At 34.0% G+C, this 12,350-nt stretch overlaps 1 protein-coding gene across 1 annotated transcript; it reads left to right on the top strand.

Annotated features, from left to right (window-relative positions):
* The first annotated feature begins 268 nt into the window (after positions 1-268).
* LOC141690701 (uncharacterized) lies at positions 269-760 on the top strand. The gene has a single exon (XM_074495477.1). The coding sequence runs from the start codon at positions 269-271 to the stop codon at positions 758-760; it is 492 nt and encodes a 163-aa protein (XP_074351578.1).
* The last annotated feature ends 11,590 nt before the right edge of the window (positions 761-12,350 follow it).

Genomic DNA, 12,350 nt, shown 5'->3' with positions numbered 1-12,350 from the left:
TTATAGATATATTAAAACAAGTATAAATAGGGGAGGAACTGGGGGGACCGAAGGGAGCCCCGGTCCCCGCCAACTGCGGAATAACCCCAAAATTTTAATATAAAATTTTAAAATTTACTATCAAAATTTTTTTTGGTCCCCCTAAATTTAAAAAAAAATTGAAATTGAGAATTGATAACAGGAGCTAGTAACCGCATTCATATTTGAAATCTTTACAGCTGCCATAGATTAGCAATTATAAGAGCTAAACAATAGATTCAGTGAACAAATGACGGAGTTTCTCATTTTAAGTGCATCACTAAATCCTAGGGATGGTTACAAGTCTTTCAACATAGAGAACATTTGCAAGTTAGCTGAAAAGTTTTATCCAGAAGATTTTTTGGGAGATGAAAAAATCCATCTACAGTGTGAACTACAACATTATGGGTTAAATGTTCCGGTTCATCCAGATTTGAAGAATCTGTCTACTCTTGGTGATTTATGTCATGGATTGGTAACCACAGGGAAAGCTGACATGTATTCATTAGTTGATAGACTATTAAGGTTTGTCTTGACTCTTCCAGCATCTACTGCAACATTTGAACGAGCTTTTTCTGCTATGAAAATTGTGAAAACAAGTCTTCGCAATCGAATGGAAGATGAATTTCTTAGGGATTATTTGATAGTGTATATTGAAAAGGAGATTGCGGAGACCATTTCTGCAGAGGAGATCATTGATTCTTTTTATTTGATCAAAGAAAGGCGTGCACATCTCAAATAAATCAGTATGTTTTCTACTTTTATTTATTTTGGTCCCCCCATGTTAGATTCCTGGTTCCGCCCCTAAGTATATAGATATTTTATACCGCAAATGTAAAGTTAAAGACAAACACAACTCTCGGAAAAATAAGTGAAAAATTAAAAATACAATCTTGATTCAAGAAATATAAATTCTTAATTTCACAATCTATCAAAATTTACTTTTACTCTGCATATATATATATATATATATATATATATATATGATAAGTATAAATACTATAACCAATCAAATTGGTTTAACATAATAGTGTGTGAAAGTACCTTAATATAGTGCAGCTCATTGTCCGCTTCATATTATCCGAGGTCAATTCAATTTAAAAAATTTAGTTCAAAATTACGATCAAATTCAAAATATATTATTGTTATTACTTCATTTATCTACTGCCTAGTATATATTGCATAGTTAGTTACAGACAAACACAAATGTATGTACGAAATCAAAATGGGTTAGGAGTCAGTAATATAATAGAAATGAGTTGGGACTTAACAATTAGAACGGGTTGGGTTGGGTTAGAGTTTTAAAAAGTTAAAATTCGAACCAACCTAATATAATCATTTCATCGAAAATTTAACCCAACTAACACATGAGTTTGGATGGTTCGATTTAATCGGCCAGGTCCATAATAAATTAAATAATTTGCCCAGAACAAGCCTTTCATATATTCCAAAAAATTCACTAGAAATTGCACTTCGTTTACTTAATAATAGTTGTAGTTGGGCTTATATTCTGAACAGATATTTAACCCTGCAACGTTATTAGGAATCTATTTTGCAACCTATTAAAAGTTGTATATTTTTCTTTTATAATAACTAACCCAGCACCAACACTTAGTTGGCATATATATTTTTCTCTTTGACCAATAAAATGTAATTATAAAATTCTTATTGTTTAGCTTAAATTCTTTTACTTCCGTCAAAAATATTATATTATTGTGCCGGCCTATAATAAAATAAAATTTTAAAAGTAAATTCGTGAGGTCGATATAATGTCATCAAACTAAAATAAAATAAGACATATTATCCATTCGATCTAAAATAAAATAATAATCACTTAGGCTAAAATAAAATTAAACAAAATAGTAAGTATAATTAATTGGATTTGGTTGATATAACGGGATTAAATTGACATAAAAAATTTCCCATTAAGAAATAAAATTTTATCATTAATTCGGGTTTAAACATATTATACTAACATAAATTTGAATATATTTAGTTGGATTTGGTCACTAATGACAATTCGTATATTATTGATATCAACTAAAATTTACCTTTTAATTAAATATGATAATCTTTCGTAAAAAACCTATAAATATTAATAAAAATATAAATTTTTATCATTAAATTATTTTTTAAAACTGTAGGATCACTAACTTATACATCACCTATGTGTATATTAATAATTGTTATTGAATCATATTATTAAAATTTCAAATAAATAAGTTTTGTAACTTATAATTTATAAAAATATGATTACACCATACTAGTCAAAAGTATGAATATTTCAAAAATTAACTGTTATTCATTTGGAAAAAACTATATCTTTAAGTAATATTATCTCACAAATAGAAGTAAATAATTAAGTAATGTTAGATGACTAATGGGTGTTTTTGAAGTTTTGAACCACTGAGATTCTACAACAATATAATATGAGGCTGCGATTTTGTTTAGCAAGGCTAAGCTTAGGATAGCAGGTGACTCTAATGTTTAAAATTTTAAACACTACACTGATTACCCGGGTTTTAACCCACCCCAGTTCCGCCCCTGAATTTGAAGGATAATGATGGGCCTTACGGTCTGTAGCACAACCATACCAAAACAATAAATGACTGAAAAGCTAACATTGGCCGCTCAGTGAAAGGTTTGTGGCAGCAACCATTTCCCTCTAAATGGTGTTTAAAGCCCTTTTCCATTTTCATTACTATTTTTCAAATGCCAATACACGTTACTTAATTACATAAAAAAATAATCCACTACATATTTATTTTTATTTAATTACTCCCTTTACGTAGTATACATTGTGAACAAGACTCCACATATATTTTAACGCTCTTTTAAAATCTAGTTTCTTATATTTTTAATTTTTTTTTCTTTCAAATAAAAATTTGGTGTTTAAATTTTAATAAAAAAAGAAGAATCTAAAAAAAATTATGAAAATATATTTTATATTCACCTTAAAACGTGTCAAACATTAAAAAATATTGTATACAATTGAATATGACAGAAGTTATATATTTTTTAATTTTATCCTACTATATGAGTGGACTAATATTATTATGTTTTATTTTTTTAAGCTATAAATACTTTTTTTATTCAAAATAATAAGTGTGGCCCAAAATAACCTATCGATATTTTAACTAGCTCAAAATATCCGGTGAACACTATATATGAGAGGAATCAAACAATTTAGTAAAATCACCTACAACTATAGGGTACACTTGTCACATAGATATTACATTAAATGATTTTATCTCACCAACATTTTCAGACATTAAAAGTCAAAGTAAATTAAAATTAAAATTTTGTATTAAATTATTTTTTGTAAATTATAAATTATTATATAATATCACCTTAAAAAATTAAAAAAATAATAATTTAAAATACATGATTAAATGATTTTAAAATATGTAAACAAAAATACATGATAAAGATTGTTGCTCATATTGAATGTTATATTTTTTCTTTTCAAATTTTCAATTCTTTTATTCAATTATTATATTAAATTTTTAAAAATAACTGCAACTTATAACTAATAAGCTATGATTTACCAAATACTTAAAAAGACTTTTAACTAATAAAATTACCCAAACACCTAAATAATTTAAAAATTACAATATTTATCTATACTATACTATTATAAGCAAAATATAGGATAATTTGGTTGGTTGTTTAACACCTGCCTAAAAAAATTATTGGGACTTTCCAAAAATTACAAATTAAAATTTTTAATAATTCGATTTTAACATTATTTTTTGACAAACAAGAAAAGTTTATATTACGATAAATCAGACACCAAGACATTCATTAAATCGATAGGAACATTCCTCCTATCGATTTCTCGCTGATAACTTAGAAATTAAGAATACAATGTCGATCTCTACTATTAAACAAGTCTCTCACAATTTTCTCATCCCAACTTCGTTCGTCAATACAGAGAAGAGAAGCTACCGAATTACCCTCCAAAGACGGGGATGTAGTCATAATATAGGGATTAATTTCATCTTGCAACCATGGTTGATTCATAATACTAATATTCTGCCCTGTACCAATTGTCCATCTTTCCCCAGCTTTTACCAGAAAATTAGTTTTTCATATGCTTCTCCATACATAACCCGGGTTATTACCCACCTCCACCTCCAAAAAACTGCATCTTGGAAAATATTTTGCCTTAAACAACTTACTACTCATGCTGTCCCGGTTTGTTAAGAACCGCCAACCTTACTTTCCCAGCATTGCGAAATTGAAATCACGAAGATTCCGAAAGCCCATGCCTCCTACAGTTTTGTGCATGTTAAGATTTGACCAATTTTGCCAATGAATTCCAGTACCCTGATTGAACTTGGATCCCCACCAGTATTTGCTCAGAGTTCTTTCAATTTCTTTCGTAACCTCTAGTGGTATAAGAAAAACACTCATAGTATAACTTGGGAGTGTTTGTGCCCCTGATTTGATCAAGACTTCTTTACCAGACTTAGCAATATATCGACCATCCCAGCTCCTTATTCGGTTCTGCACTCTAGGCTTAAGTTAACCAAAGACGACTGATTTATTTCGTCCTAACATGTTTGGCAGGCTAAGGTACTTGGTTCTATTATACGCTTCTTTCATCTGAATAATTCTCCCAATCTCCTATTTATTATAACTGATAATATTTGAACTGAAAAAAGCGGATGACTTCATTAAATTCACTTTTTGACCTGGTGCTTTCTCAAAAATATGCAGCAGCCTCATCATATTTGATGCTTCAGTTACATTTGCTCTACAGTATAAATATGAGTCGTCTGCGAAAAGCATGTGAGTTACCACTGGAGCTCTTCTTCAAATTTTTACTCCATGGATCAGACCTTCCTGCTCATATCTTCTAATCAACACAGATAAAGCGCATAAGATAAATAGGTAGGGCGACAATGGGTCTCCCTGCCTAATCCCTCTCGTCGGAGTTATCAGACCCGTTTCATTAGACCCATGCACCACTGTGTAGTTAACTGAATATACACATTTCATAACCAGATGTATTCATCATTCATGGAAACCCAATTTATGTAGCATATCTCTCAGATAGTCCCATTCAATGCGATCGTATGCTTTTGTCATGTCCAATTTCAACGCCATAAACCCCTCTTTTCCTCTTTTCTTTCTTTTGAGATAATGCATCACTTCATAGCTTATAAGAATATTATCAGAGATAAGTCTACTTGGGACGAAAGCACTTTGGTTTTCTGAGATAATATCTTTAAGCAGCTCCTTCATTCGATTGGCCATCACTTTAGTAATTATTCTCATTAAGACATTGCACAACGAGATGGGTCTCATATCACTTATTTCAGTAGGACTTTTTTTCTTCGGTCTGAGCATCACATTTGTTTCATTCAACTCGCTCGGTAAGACACCCTCTCTGAAAATTTTTCTCACCAAAGCAATCACATCTCGTCCCACTATCGACCAATGCTTTTGAAAAAAAGCTAGCGTCAACCCATCGGGGCTTGGCGCTTTATCGGGGTTCATTTGAAAGAGTGCAGACTTAACTTCTTCATCAGAAACAACTTTCAGGAGCTCCGAGTTTGATTCATGATTACGTGATGTTGTAACACTCTCCACCACAGTCGTCCATTCAACCCGGGCAGCCTTGTATAACTCCGCATAATAATCAATAACAATTTCTTGTAATCCTTCGTTCCACTCCTTCCATTTCCCAGCAGCATTTTTTAATTTAACTATTTTGTTTGTTCTTTTTCTCGTGCTAGCTGCAGCATGAAAAAATTTACTATTTTTATCTCCTGATTTCAATCACAGCTGCTTCGAACGTTGACGCCAAAAAATCTCTCTTTGATCAAACAGTAAATGCAAATGTTTTTTGACATTTTCATATTCGATTATCGCCCATTCATTTCTTCTATTTCTCAGCCGTTTTAACTCATCTTTACATGCCTTAATATTTCCTCCAAAATTTCCCGTTATCTCCTTCCCCCAAATTCCCAACTTCTCACTACATAATTTTAACTTTGTTTGAATATCGTTCTGCTCATACTCCTTCTAACTATCTTCAATAATAAACTGACACATAGGCTCTAATAACCATGCATTTTCAAACTGGAACTTCCTTTTACCTTTTCCACCTCCACCTTTCTTGGGGGCCAACATTATCGGACTATGATCTGAGTTTGAACCCTCCATGTTGTATAACTTTGCACCTGGAAACATATAAAGCCACTCCTAATTAGTTAAAATTCTGTCAAGTCGCACCTCTATCCATTCTGCTTTTCCCCTTCCTCGTTCCCAGGTAAATTGATGTCCGATTAAGTCCATATCCACTAATTGCAGTTTTGTTACCACCTCATTAAAACCCTCGATCAGCCATTCCGGATACTGTTCTCCCCCCTTCTTGTCTCGCTGTGACATTACATTGTTCATATCACTAATCAAACTCTATGGTAAATTTGCATCTCTCGATCAATTTCGTAACAGATCCCAAGTGATTCTTCTTTTACTTCTATCAGGCTCGCCATATAAACCCGTTAAACGCTAGCATCCATAACCTTCCACCGTAGCTTCAATATCAATATGATACTTCAACATACTTAACAACTGAACTTGGTCTTTTTCTTTCCAGAGAAGGGCTATTCCACCACTCCTGCCTTGGTGATCAATACTAACCATGCCTTCATAATCCATCTTACTCCTTATCCGCTCCATCTTGTCTTTTTTACATATGGTTTCACAAAGAAAAATCAACGCAGGCTTTTCTTGGCTTACCAAGTCTGATAGGAACCGAACCTTCCAAGGGAGCCCTAACCCCTTGTTAGATATATTTGATAATGTCATGGCTAATATGATTTATGTTTAGATTTCAGATCTTACTTAACAGGACAAATCAGTACTTAACCATCAATCAGTACTTATACTGAAAGTCAGGACTTAAGGATATCAGTACTTATATTATCAGGAGATAATCATCAGAAGTTAGATATCAGAACTTAAGTGCTGAAGGATGTTCAGATAAGGACAGTAGCTGATTAAAGGAAAGAAGATCGAGATAAACATAAGAAGAGATATGCATGAAGAAGGAGTTCCGTAAAGAATGTAATACTTGGAAGAAAAGATATCTGATTGATATATTTTAGGAAGCACAATTATATTCCATATCAATTAGCAATTATCTTGTAACTGTGTAGTATATAAACACAGACATAGGGTTTACACTATAAGTGTTATTATATTCAAGAAGATTATTCATTGTAACCCTAGCAGCTCTCGTGATATTTGTTCATCACTGAGAGGTAACAGTTCCATACTGTAACAGAGTTTATTGTTTCAATAAAGTTTGTTTTCTGTTACTTAAGATATTAAAGTTCGATTTGATTGTATTATACACTGTATTCACCCCCTCTACAGTGTGTGTGACCTAACAAGTGGTATCCGAGCTTATCTATTAACACACATACAGTTAAAGATCCAAAACCAATCATGTCTGACACAGAAACTCCAACTAAGCCTATAAAAACTGAAGAACCTCCAAAGACACAAATCCAAAGTCGGTATGAGACTATCAGAGTTCCCATACTGAGACCATCTGAATATCCCACATGGAAGGTAAGGATGACCATGTTCCTGGAAGCAACAGATCCAGAATACCTTGATAGAGTCAAGGAAGGCCCTCACAAACCAACCAAGCTCGCTGTTGCAGTTGCAGGTGAAGCAGCAAAGACCGTACCAAAGGAGAAGAGTGATTATACTGCTGAAGATATAGCATCAATTGCTAAGGATGCTAAGGTACGACACTTACTGCATAGTGCCATTGATAATGTAATGTCAACAGGGTAATCAACTGCAAGACTGCTAAGGAGATATGGGATGCTCTGGAAACAAGGTGTCAGGGAACTGACACAATTAAGAAGAACAGGAAGACAATACTCACTCAAGAGTATGAACATTTTGACTCAAAGACTAATGAGTCATTGAATGATTTATATGATAGATTTGTCAAACTTTTGAATGATTTGTCATTGGTTGATAAAGAGTATGATCTTGAAGATTCAAACCTTAAATTCCTATTAGCTCTTCCTGAATGCTGGGATTTGAAGGCAACGACAATAAGAGACAACTACAATCTTGATGAAACAACTCTTGATGAAATCTATGGAATGCTCAAGACTCATGAACTTGAGATGGAACAAAGAAGCAAGAGGAAAGGAGGAAAGTCAAGGACAGTTGCTCTTAAGGCTGAAGAAGAATCCCCCAAAGCAGCTTCCTCAAGGAAAGACAAGAGTAAAGCTCTTTTCATAAAGTCTGATACTGAGTCATCAAGTTCTGAAAGTGATGATGACTCAGATTCTGAAAGCGTGCCTGAGACTGATGCTGATGAGGAGATGATGAAGCTGTGTGCTCTTATGGTGAAATGAATCACAAAGATTGCATACAGGAAGTTCAGGAAGGGAAAGAAGTTTTCCAGGAAAGGCATAAGTTCTGATAAGAAGAATTTCAGAAGATCTGAAGGCAGAGGAGGAAAGTCTGACAGAGGAGATTATACAAATATTAAATGCTATAACTGTGGTGAGAAAGACCACATATCTCCTGATTGCAAGAAGGCAAAGGGTGACAAAGGCAAGGCTCTTGTCACAAAGCAGAAAAGCTGGACAGACACCTTAGACTCTGAAAGTGAGGAGAACTATGCATTGATGGCAAATGCTGATAAAGAAAGTGCTGAGAGCAGTTCTGAAGCTGCTGAAACAAAGGTACTTCAGACTACTTATGCTTTTCATACTGATGATATTAATGAGTTGAGAAGATATCTTAAAACCATGTTTGTTAGTTATAGAGATCAAACTTTAACATGTGAAAGATTAAATTCTGAAAATCTTGCTTTTAAGAAAAGAAATGATTTCTTAGAAAAAGAGTTAGTCATGTTCCATCAAACTCAGAAGGATAGAGATGATGCTTTTTATGTTAGGGATGAAGTGCTAAAAATGAATGAATCTCTAAAAACTGAGTTAGAAAAGGAAAGAGAGATTATCAGGACTTGGACTAACTCTGGCAAAACAACTCAAAACTTGCTAAGTAGTGGAAACTGGAAAGAGGGCTTAGGTTATGGAGAAGATAAGAATGATAAAGGAACTGAAGAAATTAAGTCTGTTGTTAAGCAAAAGCCAAAGTTAAAACCTGTTAAGTTTGTAACTGTAAAGTCTGAAAATGAGAAATCAGAAGTTAAAAAGGAATTAACTTCTGACAAACTAAAACAGGAAAAGACAGCTGAAGTAAACATAGACTTAATGACAAAGAAGCAGCTTAAGCATAAGCTGAAAGATGTTAAGAATGCAAACAGGGTAAAATCACCTAGGAAAAATAGGAATGGAAAGGAAGGTGTAAATAAAATCAATGATTATAAACCTGTTCCTGATGCTCCTAGGAAAACATGTCATAACTGTGGAAGTTCTAACCATCTGGCTTCTTTTTGCAGGAAGAATAAGAATATTAACTCCTTACCTTCAAAATCAGGAGTTAAGAGTCAGTCTGTTAGATACAAACCACAAAATCCTTGTTTTCATTGTGGTAGTTTATGGCATTCCATTTATACTTGTAAGGAATATCATAGTTTATACTATGATTATTATCAAATAAAACCTTCTTTGAAGAAAGTTTCCATTGTTCCTTCTAGTGTAAATTCTGATTCGAAGTCTGATAGTGTAAGTTCTGATAAGAAAAATGTTAACATAAACTCTGATGCTAAATCCGCTGTAAATGTTAACAAACTTAATAAGACCAAAGGATCCAAGCAAGTCTGGGTCCTTAAAACTAATAATTAGTGGTCTTTGTGATTGCAGGGCAACAGGAAAAACATTCTAGTTCTGGACAGTGGATGTTCAGGACATATGACTGGAAATAAGGCCCTGCTATCAGACTTTGTGGAGAAGGCTGACCCAAGTGTTTCTTATGGAGATGGCAACATTGGAAAAACATTGGGATATGGCAATATCAATCTTGAGAATGTCATAATTAAAGAAGTAGCTCTGGTCTCAGGACTTAAACACAATCTGCTGAGTATAAGTCAAATCTGTGACAGAGGTTATCATGTTGATTTCTTTGAAGAACACTGTGAAATTGTGAGTAAATCTAAAGGCAAAGTTGTTCTGAAAGGATACATGCGTGGTAACATTTATGAAGCTAAGCTTTCAACAAGTACTGTTGGTTCTGCAATCTGTCTGATGAGTAGAGCATAAATTAAAGAAAGCTGGAATTGGCACAAGAAACTCTCTCATTTAAATTTCAACAATATAAATGAACTGGTCAAGAAATATCTTGTGAGAGGACTGCCAAAGTCAGTATTTGCTCCTGATGGCCTTTGTGATTCCTGTCAGAAAGCCAAACAAAGAAAATCTTCATTTAAGAGCAAGACTGAATCATCAATTCTTGAGCCTTATCATCTACTACATGTTGATCTATTTGGTCCAGTGAATGTCATGTCTATTGCCAAGAAGAAATATGCGTTGGTCATAGTGGATGAGTTCACTAGATACACATGGGTGTATTTCTTGCACACAAAAAGTGAAACTACATCTATCTTGATTGATCATGTCAAACATCTGGATAAATTGGTCAAAGATTCTTTGAAAATCTTAAGGAGTGATAATGGCACTGAGTTCAAGAATTTGATAATGGAAGAGTTCTGCAAAAACTATGGAATAAAGCAGGAATTTTCTGCTCCTGGAACTCCACAGCAAAATGGAGTTGTTGAAAGGAAGAATAGAACTCTCATTGAAGCTGCACGTACAATGCTTGAAGAAGCAAAGCTTCCAACCTATTTCTGGGCTGAAGCTGTGCAGACTGCTTGTTTTACTCAAAATGCAACACTCATTAACAAGCATGGAAAAACACCATATGAGATGGTGAAGAAAAAGAAGCCAAATCTGAAATACTTTCATATATTTGGATGCAAGTGTTTTGTTCTCAAGACTCATCCTGAACAGCTATCCAAGTTTGATCTAAAAGCTGATGAAGGAATCTTTGTTGGATATCCACTTTCCACAAAAGCCTTCAGAGTCTATAATTTGAGAACAAAAGTGGTCATAAAATCTATCAATGTCTCTTTTGATGACAAGAAGATTACTGGTCTTGAAGATTTTATTGACCATGATCAGCTGAGATTTGAAAATGAAGACTCAAATTCTGATACTGAAAATCCTGACAGTCTAAGTCCTGATACTGTAAACTCTGATGGATTAAACTCTGATGTTATTGAAACTGTGGTGACTACGTCAAAGGAAGATGCACCTATGCAGGGGGAGCATACTCAAGATCTTACCACATCTCAAGAAACATCAGAACATACATCTGGCTCTTCAAGTTCTGATTCGTCAAGTTCTGATAAGCCAAGTTATGCTAGTGCTGAAAATCTAAATTCTGAAGAATCCAACTCAGAGAGCATAGTTTCAGGGGGAGCATCAGAAAATGAAAATGAAGACAGCATGGATCATGGGGGAGCATCCAGTTCTAGAGAAAACCTTCCATCTGCAAGGAAGTGGACAAAATCACATACACCTGATTTGATAATTGGAAATCTTGATGCAGGTGTCAGAACTAGAACAGGTACTTCAAATGAATGTCTTTACAATTCTTTTCTCTCTCAGACTGAGCCAAAGAAAGTGGAAGAAGCTCTTCAAGATGCTGATTGGGTGCAAGCAATGCAGGAAGAGTTGAATGAATTTGAAAGAAACAAAGTCTGGACCCTAGTGCCAAGACCAAAGAATAGATCTGTTGTTGGTACAAAGTGGGTATTCAGAAACAAAACTGATAGTGATGGCATAATTACAAGGAATAAGGCAAGGCTGGTTGCAAAAGGATATTCTCAACAAGAGGGAATTGATTATGATGAAACATTTGCACCAGTTTCTAGGTTAGAAGCCATAAAGATATTTTTGGCTTATGCTGCTCACAAAAAGTTTACTGTCTTTCAAATGGATGTGAAAAGTGCTTTTCTCAATGGAGAATTGGAGGAGGAAGTATATGTTGAACAACCTCCAGGCTTTGTAGCTTCCAAACATCCAGATTATGTCTATAAGCTTCATAAAGCACTTTATGGACTTAAGCAAGCTCCTAGAGCATGGTATGAGACTTTAGCTCAGTTTCTTCTGGAAAGTGGATTCAACAGAGGAACAATAGAGAAAACACTGTTCTACCTCAACCATGGAAATGACTTACTTCTGGTCCAGATTTATGTTGATGATATCATTTTTGGGTCTACAAATGACAGACTTTGCAAGAAGTTTGCCAAACTGATGAAGTCAAAATATCAGATGAGTATGATGGGGGAACTTAGCTATTTTCTGGGCCTTCAAGTC

The sequence above is a fragment of the Apium graveolens genome, chromosome 10, assembly GCF_009905375.1.
Source record: "Apium graveolens cultivar Ventura chromosome 10, ASM990537v1, whole genome shotgun sequence".
Lineage (NCBI taxonomy): Eukaryota > Viridiplantae > Streptophyta > Magnoliopsida > Apiales > Apiaceae > Apium > Apium graveolens.
Note: the sequence above shows the minus strand (reverse complement) of the source record. Positions and strands in the feature narration are given on the sequence as shown.